We start from the raw sequence: 19265 nt of genomic DNA on the forward strand, positions 1-19265 counted from the left end.
CTTGTCCTTGTGATTCAAGAGTTTAGGTCTACTTTACCTATGCATAAATTTTGCAAAACCTAGTACTTTGGAAAAATTTATTTTGGGGGAGTAATGAGAAGAACATCTATGGAATTGCCACATTAAAACAAGTGGTTGGTTACCTGCTCTGTCACAAAATAACTTGAAGATCGGTGATGAAATCTTCAGAGGAAGTTTTAAAAATTCCCCATATGTGTCTGGATAAAATATTTATGTTATTTTTTTCATCTTGTCAGATTCAACAGCACACAGTTACAGTTAATAATATAGTAGAAATATATTCCTTTGATCAAATTTAGGTATGTTACACAGAAGCAAATTGGAAAATGTCATCATTGACCCAAAGCTGTATGAAGTACATGTGGAAAGACTCTTTAACAAGTCAAATGAGTCTTTGGAAGTATTCATTTTATTCCTGTAGCAGTGTAACAGAAATAAGAGCATCCAAATAACTTTTTCATTGATTGTGTCTGGTTGCTCTTCTCTTTAATGTAAACAGTGCTCATCACTTCTTATGCAACCTACATTCCCTGGAGCCCCAGTGCTGTAATTAGTTTTGTTGCTTTTCTGAGTTTTTGTTTACAGCTTCACTTTAATTGCTGAAAGGAATTATTACTGACTTAGGCAAGGTTATCTGTTGCCCTTCTTATTATAACTTACAAGTTCATATGATTCTGCCTTGCTTACTGGAAGAAAGAAATTTGATCCTTTTCTGATGTGATTGTTGTTTGTAGATAGTCCCCATATTGTGCTGTGATGTAGTCTTAAGTTCATCTGTTGATTCCTTGCTGTAATCAAAATGAGGACATTCGTGAATTGACTTCCAGCAGCTTTGTTAAAGACTGCATCGTGGCTGTGTGCTGCTGCAACAGCATCCTCTGCTGGAGACTTGCTAAAGGAAAAATGCTTTCAAAGAGGAAGTAGGGTTGGTTTTCTGGTGATGCCACAACCAAAACCGAATGTTGTCCTTCCCTTGACTATAGTGTGAGAAACTAATTACCTCAGCTACTGGGGTGAGCACTCATCCCTTTCTTGACTAAGATCTAGGGGAATAGAAGCCTGCTAGTTCTTTTTAATAGTTATGCTGGTGATAGGGCCTGTGTTGTGCTGTCTTTCTTCTGATCTGCAGCAAATAACAGTGCCCAGTGGACCCCTGAGATATTCTCCAAGGAACATGTTGGCTGTGCTCTGCTCTTTTTGCTTGCCACAGAGACACCCAGAAAGTTGCTCTGCAGCCACTGGCTCATTTAGAGTCAGGGGCAGTTCTCAGCAATTGACTTTTTCATTAAGCTAATGCTTGTGTAATAAAATTGGCAATGCTTTTGTTCAGGTGGCAGGAAAGACAAGGCAGCAGCCATTTCAAAAAGGTATGCTTTAATTGTATTAAAAAAATACCCATGTTTTAGTAAGCAGTTTACACAGCCACAGGCCTATGGGAGCAAGCACACATCTGCAAGATGCAAACAACATCAGAGCTGTTAGAACTACAACCAGCCTGCTACAAGGGACGAGTTGATCAGAACTAGCTTCTGGTTCATCTGTACTGTTTTATAGGGAAAATGACTAATTCTTTTCCATAGTACCAGATGCACAGCTCCCACTGCAATGCAATTCCTTGTTGAAGGTCACCAAGAGCTCCCTTCAGAATTGGTATTGTGAATGCTGCTCTGATGTTAAAGTACCAAGGATCGTCTGAGACACAGGCTGATATTTAAATAGTCTTATCAGCGTAAGTTGAGTAGCTTGTATAAATACTATTCAAGTCATTATTCCCCTTCTTCTACAATTCAGAGGTCTTCCATTATAGAGTGGTTCTAGACCTCTGAATTGCAACGTTCAGAGGGGGTAGGTGTGAGGAAAACATTACATCAACAAGTAGGGGCTGAGCCTGCTATCTAGAGTGTTGAGGAAAGGGCTCAGTTCTCACATTTCTGTCTGACAGCAAGACAACTTTCTCTCCATGAACTCCAAGACAGGAAGCAGAATCCTAGGTCCCACCCAAGAAAACACTTATCCTGGCTTCAACTTACAGTCCATTCTAGAATGGCTTAAAATACTGTAACATAAATAAAAAGGAAGGATAATAAACTAATGATGGACCAGCCCAAGGCACCTGTTTATTTTAACCATGGTGAAACACTCCCATTCAAATGGCATGTTATATTAATTGGGCCCTGAAATCCTGGTTCATAGGCATTTAGTACTCTGTTTTAGACAGACACATAATTCTGTTAAGTCAGTACATTCCAGTCCCTCACAAAAGACTTACGTGTTGTCTTCTCCCATAATCACTAGACCGCTAGTTTTGGGGGGGCAGAAAGGAGACAGCAACTAACCTGGAAGTAATAGCTGTGATGAGAGAATTTGGGTCAGTACATGTCCTGTGTACCTAGACTTCTGCATTAGGATGCAGTGCTCATGCCCTTCCCCCTCCCAGAGCAAAGCATGCCTGCCCCTTGCATAGTCTGTGATCAAGAGGGCCACAGCTGCTCCTACCTTTTTGCCCATTAACTTTGGCAGTTCTTAAAATGGAAGAAGTATTGCAGTAGCACTGCTTTACAGAATAAGCTGTACAGTAAGCTACTTCCCCTTGAAATGGTGATGGAACTTTCTTCTGCCCTTAAGGATGCTCAATAGGCAAGCTCATCTCCTGTGACACGGCCATTAGCTCTAATATAAATTGGAGTAACTACTTTATATATGCTAGAAAAGAAGGTATTAGCATGTCTCTAAGACAAATCTGAACTTTAATTCAGTAAAATGCCTTTCTCCTAGTATCCCACTATAGTTCTTAGTTGTCCTTGGCTCTACGCAGCTTGGCCTAACCTTGCAGTGAGAAGACTTCTGTGATTTAAGTGTCTGGCATGATATCCTGTGTTCAGACTGAAAACCTAGCTTTACCCTCCAATCCAGATAGTACAAGCAGTAATAAGTCATTACTTGATTATACATTCCTAGTGCAAATTGAATGAAGATGCCACTATGAAGCTCTTGCTCTCCTGTTTAAACTCAAGCAAGTACCGAGAACCTGCAATGGCTGTGCTATGACTTGGGTGTTAGTGAGGAACATACCAGACTGTGTCTACCAGGGCACAGGATATACACATGGTTACCGTAACCACCAGTCAGCCTGAGCTCTGATCACAAGCAACTGACCAGAGACATCACACCAAAGAAATTAAAGGCACCACTGTAAAGGCAAAGTACTTCAAATGGAGAAGAGGATTTTTTGCAGTCATCAGCATGTCCTACCTCATGCCATGCTCTCCTCCCTTTTTTAATTCAAAATAAGTAACTATTTCCCTTCCAGCTGCTAGTATTCAAAAAAGCAACTATTAAGTGCCAGGGTGCCAGGGAGGGGGTTTTAAATGCATGCACTTAACTGTTTTACCTTGAAGCATGTCATTTCCCGGAAAGACGATTCAGTGAAGTTGGTTCCAAACAAAAACAGCCTACTGAACAAGCCCACGTGACCCAAGCTGTAGTAATTTGTTTATATTATGTACCCATTTATCGAGGATTTTCCCACATGTGACAACAATGAAAGTAATGTCTATTAGAAGAGTGCAGGTGGAACATTCTTTTGCAGCAAATCAAACAAGGAAGGGTTAGGGTGGAGAAGTCTTGTTTTCTGTCTCTTGTAGCAGTCGCCCGCCAAGAGAGGCTGTAGAGAAGCAAAACTACAAGGAAGAGCAAAATAGGCTGTAGCCATCCAGCAGGGATGCAGCATGGATGCTCCTTTTACAGCAATCTGCTTGCTTTGACGCTTCTGCACCCACACTACTGCTAGCAACTGAAGACCTAGTTTCTGGAAAGCAGAGGTTTAATAAATGACAAATAGTAATTTCAGGAGGTTCTGCTCCCTGGGCTCTAGCAGTGCTGTCTAGCAGACCTGATGTTCTGACAGCTTGTGAACATGCACCCTAACGTGGTGTGTTAGAAAGCCTCTGACTGCAGAGGCTGTAAAATTTCAATGACAAATTAAAGGTTTGTTTCTATTTAGTTCAGCAAAAGAACTAGTGACATCAAAGAGCACAGAAAGTCATTAACAGCTGACGACAGCTAAACTATGTAGAAAAGTTTCTTGAAAGTGAGAGGAAGAATTGCTAGAGACTAGTTTCAGTTCTTTTTTTTTTTTTGTATCTGAAGGAAGTTAAGTAAGTGACAGCAATACAATGCCAGCTATGCTTCCTCAGGGATCTTCACTGCAGACAGCATGTTAAAAACTAAAGTGGAAGTTAGAAAAAAGCATGGAGATTATGGGTCACTTTTAGACTAGAGGCATCAATTTAAAAACAAAGCCTTTTCTTAAAAAAGAGAGACTGGTCTTTCCAGTAAATGATATTCAGCTCTATTTTATCCTCTTTCTCCATTTTTTTCCCCCCAACCTTCTAAGGATGATTATGTTACAATTGTGAGTGAACAACTGACAATACAAGCAGCAGCATGTTTTCTCCTGTGCAAAAACATCTAAAGCCCTGAAAAAGCGGACAGGGGAGCGACTGCTCAGAGACACGCAGATCACAGGAACATAATATGCTGAAGCTCATACCAATGAACTGTGCGGTAAGCCTTGTGAGGCCCCTGATCCCAGACCTCCCCAAAACCTCTGAATCCACAGCAAGCAAAACTACCCCCTGCTGCAGCTAGCCTTCAAGGAAAAACAGGATATGTCAGCCTCCTTCCTTCCAGAGACAATCCACAGAGGTCTACTTGGAGAACATTTGCTTCACCTGTTTTAAAAAGAATTGGTGAGACTTTGGTGGTTCAGGCACTGTCTCATCCTATAAAATGCTAGGATAAATGGATACATCAGCTACAGTTTGCATTTCTACAAACCACAGAAAGGCTCCAAGGGTGCTGAAGTCTATTATGATAGAAGCAGCAGCTAATTAGCTTTAGCCGCAGTTCAGGAAGAACAGTTAGCTTAAAGCTGATGCCACTACTGCCTGAAGGATTTTGGGCAAAGCACCTAGAACCCACAGTACCATTCTTGGATTTCACATGGCGAAGAGCTTACTCTTTACTGGGATAGCCTTCCTGGAAGTAACCACTGGTCCTGCGTGAACTGAATCCTATTCTTTCTGCAGCACAACAATAAGAAACACTGTTCATCTGGTCCTACAGCTTCTCCACCCAGGAGAAAAAAAAAAAAAAGACTTGCTGTTAGGCATTGCTTCTAGCAGCTGCACCAGTTAAGAACACCAAACTCCAAGGAAATGTCCTGCAAACTGTGAAGCTGTTCCAGCTGAAAGATCACATCCTGCCCCCATTTCACACTGAAAGCCAAGGACAGCGGCAGGCAGTGCTGAAGGCTGCTCGACAAAAGGAGGATCAGCAGACAATGTTAAAGCAAAGGCATAACAAGTACTATCTGCTACAAAGGATGAGCTAGTGACAGTAGTTAAAGAATACTTATTCAACCCAATCTGGCCCAGCACCATCTGAGCTGAGGCTGGAGAACATAGTGACTGCAAGGTGGCTCAGTGATGTTGGTCCCTGTTAAATGGGAGACCATCTTGCTGGTTTGAAGATTTTTAAACCAAAGCAGCAGGTGTGATGCAACTGAAAGTAGATGGAGGGATTAAGTAGAGATGGTGCTCCTCCGGCTATGAGATAGGTAGGTATAGTCTCTGCCAGTTTATATCACCTCATATGCTGGAAGTGAAACCGTGCTGCTCTGGTAAGCAAAGTCATAAGATCCTGTAGCACCCCTTTATCCCAAACTTGCTTCTGCCATGGACGAGGAAGGGTGGCTTTATTCCAACTCAGCTGCTAAAGGTTGGGTGAGTTGTGCTTAAAGGAGTCCTGTTTTTTATCATTGGTTTAACTGTCCCCACCAATAAACATGGTAGGACAGGAGATGTTTTATGAGACTGGGCCACTGACAGCCTGTGCTGAAGCTCTCTTTGGTCCCCAAGTGGAAGAGGGGATGATAGGAGAGTTTTCCAGTCAAGTTCTGAGAGCTCAGCTACAGCATTTCACATTGGTCCCCATCAGACAAAGTGCTTTCCTGAAGTCTTCAGCCCTCAGGTATCCAGGCTAGGCCAAAACCCAGCGATCACTGGCAACAGTGAGGATTGGTGCAAACGTGCCACTGGTCCTATCTAAACAAAACAAAACAAAAAACCCTAAACAAACAAACAAACAAACCTAGAGCAAGTACTCACTGGGAAGTTGAAGGGGAGAAAATAAAATCACATTTTGTTTTAAAATTATAAATACTCTCCATATAAAGTCATTAAATAAGATCTGTCCAGTGGCTGTGGTGAGTTCCAGTGATACTCCTAAGCAATGTCTGACAGTCTTTAAAAAGTGATCTTTGCTCCCCATCTTTCTTGTCCTTGGTTTAAGTGCAGCAGGGGTTGTCAATGACTAGCATAACATCAATGCCATACACTTCCAGCAGATCCATAAGGAAACTTCGATCCCCTTGGGGATCCAGGCCCATGCCTCGTGCGTGGTCAGCTGTCAGTGTCTTGTCCTGGCTGGCTGACACTTCCATCAGCGTCTGAAATATGCGGTTGTTCTGCTCCATGAAAAACCTACAGGATAGAGTCAGCTAAGATGATGGCATTAGACCCCCCCAAAAGATAGCATATTTACCAAATAGGCAGCAGAGCCCCAGAACTGCATTTAACCCCTTTTAATCATAGCTGCTACCTTGTCAGGTGACACTGTCGTAGTTTTCCATCTACCGTACGGATGATCCAGAAAGAATAAACAAAAGAGTAACTTTTAATTTACAGCAATGCTTCTGGCTGATTTATGGTAGGCATTTCACTCTTGAGAAGCAAGCCATGTTATCGGTTAATGTGTACTTTGTGGTAATCAAGTGAGTACGTCAGACCTATATATCCCATAATGCAAAGGAGGAAACAGTGCTCTCATCCATCTAGTAAGCCATGGTAAATAAATTCGTCTTTACTGGCGCAGAAGACAGCAGTGAGAGCTACGTCTTACTTAGTGCTTTCTTAGGAAAATGTGAGGCTATTCAGAAAGTGCTCTGACTATATCTGTGCAGCTCGATGATCAGAGCTCTGCTCCAACAGCCCTTCGCACAGTTTTATCCCATTACTTCTCACCTGCTGCAGACTGTGAACAATAGCAACAGGCAGAGAAGGGCTTCAGAGGTGGTAGAGGTGTGGCTTTCATCTAATTCGATACCTTACACTCTATGCCCAGTTCTGGTTCCTCTGTTTATGCCCAGTTCTGGTTCCTCTGTTTGCCAAGTACAAAGCCAGTCACATCAATGGGCCAATCCTTCACATGCAGGTCTTATCTCCACACTGTACCTCCCCCAGCATGGTACAATGCCTGCTTCCCACAGACATTGTCCTCTCCTGAGCCAAATGTTCGGGCATGAAAAGTCCTGTAGTGCTTGTTTTCAAAAACAGGAGGGGATTCTTGCCTTTCTAATTGCGGTTTTAAAATTCCCTTCTCCCTCCCAGCACTTAAGAGACCCCAGTGGAGACTAATAAGGCTGCATTTGGCTTCTCAAATTGAAAGGAAGATGACCTGAGGAAGAGGCAGTTTTGTTCTTGGATCCCTACAGGAAGAGAGCTGACTATGGAATTATGTTAACCATGATGGTCAGTAATATGTCAAACCAGTGCAACATGAAATCAGCAAAAGAGGCTCCCTAAACCTAAAAGCGACCAACTAAGTATTAAAGGTAGCCACTCACAAGATGAAAAGGTCCTCTTCACAGGAGCTACAGTCCTCACCCACTTCTTGAGAATACATTAACATCTGCCTGAGAGAAAGGGAGACAGATTAAATGCACGTACCTACAGTGACCCTCAAAGAATTATGAGAGGACAAGAATTACAGCTAAAAACTTCACATCCATTTCTTGGAGACAAACCAGATTAACACCATTGCCCTGATCTCTGAGGCAACAGGGTAGTCTCTATAAGGCACTGGACTAGAAAGCAGGCTGTTTTAAGTTCTGCTACTGATCAGTGGTGAACCAATGGTGAGTCACAACCTCTGCTTCTCTTCCTGCCTTCTACCTGCTCCATCAGCTCACAGGCAGAGTGACTGTACGTGTGCAGAGTGCTCAGTGACTCTCCTACAAGTCTGCTGCAGTGGAACCAGAATCTCAAGGAGATGATCTGAAGCAGTGAGAAATTTTGAAAATACTAAGACAAGAAGAAAAGTTACAAAGGAGCAGCATCCTCTTTATCCCACACCACACTCCTCTCCTATCAGGACCAGGACCACCCAGATGTCTATTATTACCTCTGGTCATTGAGCCGCCGGTACTTCTCCTTGTCAGCATTGTTAATTTTCAGGAGTGGCTGCAGATGCTCATGATGCGTCTTCACATTCTGGTTGTCCACATAAACGTCATAGAGATCCCGTTTCTCCTCAAAGATCTTTTCTGTTGTACCTGCCAAAATCAGAGAAGGTTTTCAGAGCAGCATGTTGTTTTCCCAGCAGGCCAACTGTTCTCTCCTGCTTTTCTAGTTAGTCATTCCATGCACATCCTATTTCTCATCAGTTTTATCCCAGTCTGGTGTCTCAAGACATTTTGCAGCCTGAAGTTAAAAACATCACACCTAATCCATCATACTTACAGGCCACATATGATACTTCTGTCTCCAGCACTTCTATGTCTGCCACATTCACATAGAAGAATGGTTTGGACTCTGGGACAGTTCCTCCAAGACCAGGTAGAGAAACATTGGCAAGGCAACAGCAGCAATACACTGTGGACAAGAGAAGTACATCCTGAGATGCTTTCAGGATTCCCTCCAAGGGCATTCTGAAGCCCAGTTACCCAGTTCTCCCGGACACTTCTATGAAAACAAAGGTAAGAGCTTCGAAATGCCCCTGAACACCAGAACCTCTCAAGTGGGAAAGTCCTGTTTTGGATAGGAAACGATCAGTTCTGCTGTAGGACTCCCATGTTCTAGATTCTACAAATTCATTCAACACTCATTTTCCTGTGTTGATAGGAACTGTATTTGACAGTGCCAGCTCTGTCCTTACCCAAAAGGCCTGAAGAAGAGCATTTTGTAGGAAATGGGTAAATGCAGGCTGAATGGTATCTTCACAAGGAATGGTTGCGATGCATTCTAAATACCTGCACGACGCCTATCCCCTCAGTACCTACAGGCATTTCTGCAGCGCTTCAGCCTACTAAATTGGGGCTCTGCGGTGTCCCTGGAAACATACCTCTATAGCAGACAACTCCAACTGGGGGCGGAGAAAATATCAATATGCGCTTGCGCAGCAGGGCAAACTTCCAGAGGACAAGGATCTGCTCACCAAAGAATTTGATGAACTGAGACATACAGCCAGCAGGGTGTGTGATCTGCAGGTGGAGGGAAAGGGAAGAAAACAGCTCAGAGGTGAAATGGGGACACATGCACAGATGCTAAGTCTAAATGTGGGAGCAAGACCAGCACACAGCAGTGACAGAAAACTGCCGCTTGTAACAGCCCAAGTAACAAAATCTCATCTAAAGCAGCCTACAAAGCACTGGGGTGACTGCTTACATAAAGTATGAGACACCTGCAAGGACCAGCAGCATACTGCACATTCCTGCAAGCCTCAGAGCACCTGCCTCACCTTCATCTCTGGGTACATGTATCTGTGGATGGACGGCAGCCAGTGGACAGGTTGCTGAGAGGTGGGAGTGCCCCTGCTATCAGGGAGAACTCCTTTTTTGTCATCATAGAACGCCTCTAGATGGGAGTAGTGCCCTGGCATCTCCAGCTGGTGTCTGGAAAAGAAAGGAAAAAAGGGGAGATTTGTAGTGTCCCCAGACGCCTTGCCCCCAACCAACATCTGCTTTCCCAGCTAGCAAAGGAACCCTGGGTGCCTCAGCGGCACAGACTTATCCAGGAGAGCAGCGGAAGTGCCAGGAACAACACCAGCTTTCAGTACAGCCAGAGAACATGGGCAGGACTGAAGCAGACAGCAAGCTGATGTACGCACAGGACTGATGCCGTTTTAAATATGCTCAGGTAGGAACAGCTTTCCTTTCTACCACCACCATTTTCCCTGCCAGGTCCACTCAATATGGCTGAAGCATACACCTAGCCAGGATCACCACTTTAGGTTTAGAAGCCTTTTGTGAGCCCTTAGCAAAACGCTTTTCAGAAGGAGAAAGGGGGAACTTCTTGTCCTCTCAACTCCCCCCTTGACTCATAAGTCCCCACAAAATAAGCAGGGTTTGGATAGCATCTGACTAGCCTGTTAACAATGAACAGGCTGCTGCTAATCAGTTCCTTGTTTCCTTCATGCTGTGAACCTGTAACTCTTTCTGGAGAAACAGTCATTCAGGGAAATCATAGCTCAGCATCGTAGCCAAATTCTCACTCACGCCTAAAACCACTCTGCATCAAGGCAACATTACCTCTCCCAGGCAGGGAGTAGCCAGTCCCATTCCCAAGGGAACTTACCTGACCTGGTTCTCCAGGAAGTGCATGTACCTATACAGCAGGGTGTAGGAAGGGGAGAGTATCCCCACAGACTTCATGCGCGCACCACGCTCTAACTCACTCTCCACAGGCATGTTGGCAAAGCAGGCCAGGCCAAAACAGAGCCCTTTCCGGAAATAACTGGGCACAAACATTTTACAAAAGGATTAGTGTTAAACAGAGGGAAGGGTAAGAAAAAGACATAACTGACCACTAAAAATACTGATTTGGGAATGTAGTTCCTTCTTTAAGGAACCCCTTGAAATCCCACCCTGCTATCTGGAGGGCTGAGGGCAGGCCTCAGGTGTCCTAGCCTTCTCAGGAACAAGGCAGGACATTTTAGGCAGGAGTTCCTACTAAAGCCCCTACCAGCCACATCCCAGGCTGGTAAAGAACACAAGTAAGGAAAGAACTTGGAAGGATGCCCAACAGAAGATGCAGGACCCAGCCAACACAGCACCCTTCTTCCAGGGAAGAAGAGCTTGCAGTGCATGAACATGTGAATATGGTCTAGCTACCTAGGCATATTTTGGGTGCCAGCATGTTGAAGCATACTCTAGCTGAATGCAAGGGTTCAGTTCACATGCCTTTGAGAAAGCAACTGTTATCCCTGACCAAGGAATTGTGACACTGCAATTCATTGCAAAAATATTGCTGCATTGCAACACTGGGTTAGTAAAAGTATGGGAATACAGAAAATTCCTAGCTTATGCCTTTCCACTGGAGGAAGGAGCTAGGAAAGAAGGAAGTGAGCACGGACTGTTTACCACAACATTTAAAGGATCCAAAAGCACTGGCAGAATTTGCCCAACACACATCAAAATTCGCATACCACTGAGAAGCTGGCCTGCCCCATTCACCAGCTGACCTCCACAGCGAAAGCTGTCATACATCAGATCCCACACGGCTAGCTGGTACTTGATATGACATTGAGAGTATCTGAAGAGTATCTTTGGCTCAACTAGATACGGTTTAGCAGCATGTTTATGCAGGGACGTAACTTCGTAGATGGTAATTTTTCTTGCATGTTCTAAATGAAGGGATGGTGGTGTAGATGTACAGCTAAGAGAAAAAGTAATGTAGCTCAGACATACTCACATGAAATCTGACTGGATTTTGTGGGACCCGCTTGCCATGGATTTGAACTCCACGCCTTCCAAATCAATATCTTGGGGTAAACACCATTCCACCATGTTGCCTGCAGAGAAGCAAATTTATTTGGGTAAACTGGGACACAGTACTCACTTCTGAAGGGCAAACACCAGCAACAGCAAACTGTTGCTTTTACATCACTGGGATGCCAGTAACAGTGCCCTAATGCAACTCCTGAACTCTAAAATTGTCATGGACAGTAGCTGAAATACTACGCTGCACGTATCTCTTGCAAACGTTACTTGTTGCAGCACAACACCCAGATATTGCAGAACTTCTGGAGCCGTTTCTGAAGGTAGTGCTATTCTGTGGGTTTACCCTTTATATGGTTAATCACATAGGAGCTACAATTTTACCTGACAGCAGATAAGCTATGGTATTAACGCTGTTCCATTCAGGCTGTCAACATGAGTTTCCGATATAGAAAGAACCCAAAGTATAGACTGCTGCTCTTTAGGATGAGTTCCTGTGATAGGTTATACTACCGTCAACATCCTCCTTTGGCTATGCTTGGCAGGGCTGGTCAAACAGGAACCCCTAAGCCTGCACCCCAGTCATCACTGCTTCTCCCTGGAATCCCTCATGTTTGGTTTAGGATAGGAGGAGTTAGCTGAAGCTTTATATGGAGGCTGAGGTGATGCAAGTACTGCAGTGTGTTTGTGCATGCTAGAATAACCAAACAGAAAAGCACAGAAATTAGAAGCTAGATCAAGATTAGCAAACATCTGTCACCTGCCAACCCAGCCAGAAAGCATGCAGTTGTTCAGTGGAAAAGGCCACCTGAGGAGCCTGATCCTGGAACAGATGATATCTGAGAAGTCACAAAAAGTCCCTAAAGCTGATGAAGTCCTGCCCTGCTGCTGGCAAGTTTACCATGGACAAAAAAGGGGCACGTCTCAGGCTTTCCTGTGCCAGCACTTCAGACCCTAACCCGCTCATCTGGACACTCCCACTGCACCGAGATGTGCTCCAGGTTTACCCATTGAATTCCTGGTCTCTGTCAGCCTGCCCACGGCCTCAGCATTTGAAGTAATGCGACATTTGAAGTTTTAATGACAAAGCAAACGAACATTCTTCAGTATAATGCAACGGCAGATGCACCGTGAGGATGCTTTCTACTGATACAGTCCTTCCACCGCCCTTTGGGGTAAGCATCCCAGCTGTGCTTGCACAGACACTGTACATTTGGAAGGGCTTTACACTCAGCTGAGACACTTAAGAGATACTTAAATATGAGGCCTCATTTCTGAAGCCTGTCTGTTGTGTCATTACTCATACTGCACAAGCATATGCATGCACTCTCACACAGAAACTGGGCTTAGCTACTGACATTTAAATAGGCTATTTTTCTTCTCACATAGATACTGTAGTCAGCAGACCTCCCCCAACCCTCCCTGGCAAGGACTTCAAAAATACAGCGTTAAGTGTGGCAACAGGAGAGGTTTTGCCTCCAACTAGCCACTTCTAGCCCACAAGTAGACACCTCCCGGAGAGCCGGGCTGGCTGGGGAACAGCGGCAGCCTCGTGACCCGAAGCACAGCTCTGTGCAATCACACACGAAACCACAGAGCCCTGCTGTAAAGCGTCTTCGCCTCTAAGGCGTGTGAAAGGCTGGCAGAGAAAGCCAGTGACATCATGCCAGCCTGCGCGGTCCCCTGTAGGTTTTGCATATTATATATAGATGTTGGCTTTTGTTGTTTGGGTGTTTTTGTGTGTGTGTGTTTGATTTTCTTTTTAAAGGCACAAGACCCTTCCTTGAAAGAGTGAGGAAGTCAACGCTTAAGACTGCTGCCAATTAACCACAAAATTGTGGTTAAGGCCAGATCTGCTTTTAAGTCTTGCATCACAGAGAATCACTTATTGGTCATTACCTATATATTAATAGATCAATATGCAAAGGAAACTGACTTTGGTCAGTTTAGTCACAAACACTACTGTCAGGTATAATATCTGCTCTAGAGGTGTTGAAGTGGACATGGCCCAAACAATGTCTGTTCTGCAGCAGTGAGTAAGGAAAAGACGCCTTGAAACAGGTCCTTACCCTACATGTAACCACAAAACCAATTCACGTATCACTCAGCTATTATTTTTTTGTCTGGGATCTGTCACAAGCAACCCACACCTGCGCTCCTGGCCGCTCCTCATGGCACCTTGCCCTATGAACGTACGGGCGACGTGGCACTAGGAGAACAAACGCAGAGATTAAAAATAATTAAGAAAGTCAGTCTGGCGAAACAGTAGAGCAAACAAAGGAGAGACTTCACCCAGACGTGATAGCGACTGCCAGCCTGCCCGAGAAACCGGAGGAGGTAGTGAAGTTGTAGAAAAACAGGAAGCATTGCCCTTCCCCATGCAGAAAGCAGCTCTCGTGTGCACAGGAAACCTTCCAAGTGAGAGTCACCCAGCCTTAGAGAGCGGGCGAGCGGTTTTGCTGAAAGTTGAATTTGCAGATCTGGAGATCTCTTGAGAGCTATTTCCCAGCTCCAGGCCAGGTCAGAACCAGCACTCTCAGTTTCTGGTGAGCAAAGTTAAGGATATTCTTCCTCTTTCTCTTGTATTTTCTCTCCCCTGGATTTTCTCATCCTAACAGAAATAATGATGGCACTACTACTAACGATGGTGGTCTTAACCCAGCCCTTCTCACCACTAGATGTTTCCCAGGATCTTTAGGGTCCCCAGCTGTGCAACGCTACCATGTTGTGCTGGGCCACGAGAAGCACAAAGTGTGACCTAGTGGCCACACTGGCTCCATTTCCTGCATGGAAGAAATGTGGGACAGGAAAACAGAATATTTGCATGTTCGCTGGTGTAGAACAGACTACTTCCCTCCTCATCTCCCTCCACTGTTCACATCACCTTTTAAGCCAGCAGCCTATGTGGGACCTCCACAAGGTTGACTCTCATCACTTCCGTCACAGGAAAAGGGCTAAGAAGTTTCAGCCTCTTTTTGACTATTCTGATCTGACAAGAGTTGATGTGGCCATGGACTTTACTTCATATTTTATCTCCCTCCCAAAGCAAAATTTATTGTCCTGGGTTTTTTCATTTGCTTGACCCAAACAAGTATGAGGCTTTTAAAGCACATGTGCTCAAGCCCAATGCCAAGTTTGCTGCCCGAGACGATCTCTGGTTTGCTGTTACTACCCGCTCAAGGGAACACCTGCACTAGGAAATTCGGCAGCCTCGTTAAAGCCCCTTGTGGCTGTTCTCTTTAAGGGACACTGTTTGCACAAAGCCCATGCTCACGCTTTTGGAAGTGTCAAAACATTCCCAACTGGTCACTCCCTGAAGGAGGGGACTAACAAAGGACAGAGAGCAACAAGACGATGGCACGGTTGGCTCTAGGGTTGCCACCATTCTGCACATAATTTACTGTTCACTTTCTGTATTAGTGCAACAGCCATCTTTGTAATAGCGGTAAGAGCAGCTCCTTCTCAAGCGCCACAAAGTTCACCATGGAGGTGTGGAGAGCACCACTGATGTAGAAGCTGCCTCTGGCTCTTACGTTGGGCCACTCACACGAACATTGACATAGTCCCAAGGACACGGGAGCTGTAACAGTGGCCTGGCAACCCCATTACCCACTTTCATGAACTCATCATGTGCAACTGAATCACACACCCTGAGCTTGTCTGCTTCAACCCCTTCTAATTTTAGGAGGAAAGCTGTTATGTTCTTTATTAGCACAGTAACCACTTCATCCTTCCACAGTAAAACGTTTCTCACCCAGCTGCTCGCCTGTATTTCAGTAGACATTACCTGGCATAACTACCCTCCCAGCCACCACCAGAAACTGCCTTTCACATGCCTAAGCAAGCTACCAAAGGAGGTATGCTGTGCTTTTCCTGGGCAGGATCGAGCAGATTTCAAGCTCAGATACTGAGTAGGTGATGTCCTTTAAGTCACACACAAGGAACAGACACGCTTACGAACACTACAGAAGTCCTTCATGCCATCTGATGTGGTTGACCCAGGAACTCCCATATCCTCTTTCTGAGCCTAGCCAGTTCTCACCACTGCAGCTTCAAGATCCTTGAGTCCACATCCTCTGTAGGGCACACTGCCCTCCAGCTGTGAAGCTGACATTTGTTCATGTGTTCCTCGTGGTCCTATCATGCTCCTTACATTCAGCATCAACACCGAGAGGCTGAATCTGCCTGGACTTGACAAACTACTCCAAGGCTGATGACACCCAGCATTAACTGCACATCAGATGTGAGAAGAGCTGTTTTCCAACTTTCCCTGGACTTCATTCAAAGCAACAGCTGGTTCAGACAAACTCTTGAGAAAGCTCAGCTTTCTGCCAACCAAGAAAATCTCACCATTTCATAGAAGGCATATGCTCTCGGATTGAAAGATAACCTGCTGTTGCTGCAGTCATCCAGAGTCTTCCATGTTTTGGATACTTATGAGAAACACCTCTCCTTTCCATCTCCTGTTGGAAAGATGACGTCCATCCTGGATTTTGATGAGTCAAGAGCCTCTGACCTCTAGACTGAAGACACCCCTCTCTGCTGCAGTGTGAAACGGGTAACTTCTCCAAAGCCCTTTGGTGTTTCAGGACATAGCGGCCATGCTGTTTGGCAGCGTGCATTTCTGACAGCACACCACACTTGGGGCTGCGTTCTCTTCGCTGCTTCCTTGGGATTTTCATTTCAAGACTGGGATTCAGTCTTCACTACCAGGGCCCTCTTGTGAGCCCAATGTCAGTTACCCCCCCTTCCACTGAAGAACCCCACCATGCCTTACAGAGCTCTTTCCCATCTCTAGTACTTTGCCTATGGATTTGCTAAGAAAGCGTCTGTCTACAGAGGAAAGAGGAGCTCGCTCCCAGATCTGGATGCAGATGGGCTCCTGCATTTTCCAAGCTACTTCCTAAACATTCTGATAGCACCAAGACTTTCAGCCATGCCCCACTCTTGCCTTTGCACCCCAGGTTGGTGCCAGGCGCAACGATCCATCTTGGGACATCAGACCCCTAAGCACAATACCTGCGTTAACAGATGCAAGCCAGGTGCTAACTTTCTATCCGTGTCCTAACATCCTGTTTCGTGGATACCACTAGAGCGGCAAACAAAGAGAAAACAAAGTTAAGATGTTTTCTGAAATGCTCATTTGCAGACTTGAAATTAGTAACCTCTCTCAGTAGAAGAAGTGGTTCAACACCAAAGTCCGGCAGTGCCGAGGGAGATGGATATGGCAGTGAAAGGCAGAAAATAGATTCCCGTGCCCCTCTCCTCTGCCCTCCTGGGTCACAGCACTCCACTCCAAAGCACTGAGTCCCAAAGATCCCACCAGAGGCCAGCCTCTGAACACTCAGGTCACCAAGAAACACATACAGAGCTGCGCTGCTGCTGCTGGGGATCAAGCCCTGCGTGCCTGACAGATCTACGCCTGCCACAACCGCCGTCCATCACCGACAGCTGCAGGCAGGTCTTCGCCGCGCCATGGGGACAGACGGATGCTCTCGAGATGCTGCTCACAGGTTGGTGCCTCGGGGCAGCGGCTTGGCCCGAGGCCTGGGTACTGTGGGGGCGCAGGGGGTACCCCGCGGTGCCCCGGCGCCGTCCCCAGAACCCCTGTCCCCCGTCCCGCTGCGGAGTGGAGCTACGCCTGTCCCCGCCGGGTCACCGGCTCCCCTCGGGGCAGCACCTTCCTCCCGTCAGAAGTTCTCGGCAGGCCGGAGATCGAACGCAACCCCCCGCGGCCCCGGCGCTCCTGGAGAGGCCGGCCCGGGCACGGGGGACCGGCAGCCGTGCCGGTCAGCAACGGTGTCCCGTGGGGGCCGAGGGCAGCCCGGCCCCACGGCCGCTGCCCGCAGGGGTCCGGCGGCACGGCCCTCAGCGCGGCGGGGGAGCGCTCCCCGCCGGACCCGCAGCCCGACCCCCGCCCGCATCCATCTTACCGCCAGCGGCACCGGGAGCCCCGGGCCCGGCCACTGCAGGCCCCGGCCCGGCCCCCCGCCCGCCCCCGGCGCCCCTCACCCGTGCGGGGGTCGAAGGTGACCACGAAGACGGCCACGATCTGGTCCTCCTCCGCCTCCGCCCGCGGCGGCCCCGCCGCCTCCGCGCCGCCCCACGGAGCTGCGCTCCAGCCGCCGCCGAGCCGCCGCCCCCCGCCGCCGCCGCCGCCACTGCCCGCCTCGGCCGCGGGCGGCGGCGCCGACACGGCGGGGCCCTCGGCCCAGAAGAGCAACGGTGCCTCGTCTGCGCGCTCCACCATGGCCGAGCCGCGCCGCGCCGAGCCGAGCCGAGCCGAGCCGGGCAGGGCCGCGCCGCGCCGCGCCGCGCCGAGCCGAGCCGCGCCGAGCCGCGCCGCACCGGCCGCCGGCGGGGGGCGGCTCCGGGGCGGGGAGGCCGCGGGGGCGGGGACGCGGAGAGCCACGCCTCCGCTCTGGAGGGGGCGTGGTCAGGCGGGGAGGGGAGGTGCGTGCCGCTGAGTGGGCGGGCCGGGGCGGCTCGGGGCGTGGCTCAGGGTGTGTTTTGGCGGGGGCGCGAAGAGGCCGTGCTCAGGGCGGCGGGAAGGGCCTGGAAAGTACGTGGAGCTGCCCTGGGGGTAGCCTGGCAGGCCACTCTCGACTCCCTGTGCTGTCCAGTGCCTGCTCCCGGAGGAGCGCGGAAGGATTGGGGGCTCCCTGCGGTAGGGCACATGCCTCCCCCCGCTCCCCTTCCAGAGCCAGAGGGAGGCCAGCTGCTGGCCTTCTGTCCCCCACCCAGCATGCCACCCCAATGTTGACTAGCTTCCTTTCTGAGTAGGGATGCTACGGGGGGGGGAGCCCTGTCGAGCCTGTCCTACTGGGTGAGCCAAGGTAGTTGAACAGAGCAGCCTCAGGGCCAGGAACGGGGCAGCCTCCACACCCCCAGATTGCTGTGGTGGAAGCTGCAAGCCACAAATCTGAAAGACTCAGTCATACTGATCCAGTATATACTGCTCTGTGTGTGTGTGTACATACATATGTGCTACAGAAGGATGTGAAACACTTTTCAGAGAAACAAGCAGAATCAGCATGAGATTGAAAGATGGAGACACAAGCATGACCAAGGCATCCAAAGGCAGCCAACTTTTGTGTAATTACCATCCTCATTACGCTACCACCAATGTCATTAAGTGTCATTAGGTTTAACTCGGTTTCCTAGGACTTTCTGATTAATTGGATTACCCAATTAAGCAGACCACAATTAAAGGGAAGATATTGTCATAAAAGCCTTAATTGCCTAACTTTTTTCCTGTTGAGCACCTCTGAGAGTTCAATACACCATTAAGAAACTCATCATCCAGTTTCCTCAACAGTAGGTTTTGGCTTTTTTATCTTTTTTTTTTTTTTTTGTAACATTAGCGCATCCATTTGCTGTGAGCTTCATTTCAGACAGCTCCAACTCTGAGTGGGCATTTTGTTTCACAAAGCCCATGCACAAGTTTACTTTGCAGAGCTATGAACCGCAGTAGGTGGTGTTCAGCAGATGGAGGTTTTTCATGGAAGGTGACTGGTAAAGATAAAATAAAAACCCAAACCCTGCATGATATTTTGTTACTGTATAAAGAAAAGCCAGATTCTGCAAATACTTGGCCACATGCTTTGCTTTAACCATATAGACAGTGACAAGCTTCATTTTGATGAATATTTTTTCTGCATGTCAGTGATGCTAAAGTGACAGCTCG

General features: G+C 47.3%; 1 protein-coding gene across 1 annotated transcript; it reads right to left on the reverse strand.

The window, feature by feature from the left end:
• Nucleotides 1-6198: 6198 nt before the first annotated feature.
• On the reverse strand, nt 6199-17897 carry DENND11 (DENN domain containing 11). The gene is made up of 9 exons (XM_064457335.1): nt 17591-17897; nt 11553-11652; nt 10437-10595; nt 9601-9754; nt 9205-9343; nt 8604-8735; nt 8266-8416; nt 7709-7777; nt 6199-6566 (listed from the first exon to the last, which is right to left on the reverse strand). The coding sequence occupies exons 1-9, from the start codon at nt 17826-17828 to the stop codon at nt 6371-6373; spliced, it is 1338 nt and encodes a 445-aa protein (XP_064313405.1). The 5' UTR covers nt 17829-17897; the 3' UTR covers nt 6199-6370.
• Between the last annotated feature and the right edge of the window lie 1368 nt (nt 17898-19265).

This window comes from Phalacrocorax carbo, chromosome 1 (genome assembly GCF_963921805.1).
Source record: "Phalacrocorax carbo chromosome 1, bPhaCar2.1, whole genome shotgun sequence".
NCBI lineage: Eukaryota > Metazoa > Chordata > Aves > Suliformes > Phalacrocoracidae > Phalacrocorax > Phalacrocorax carbo.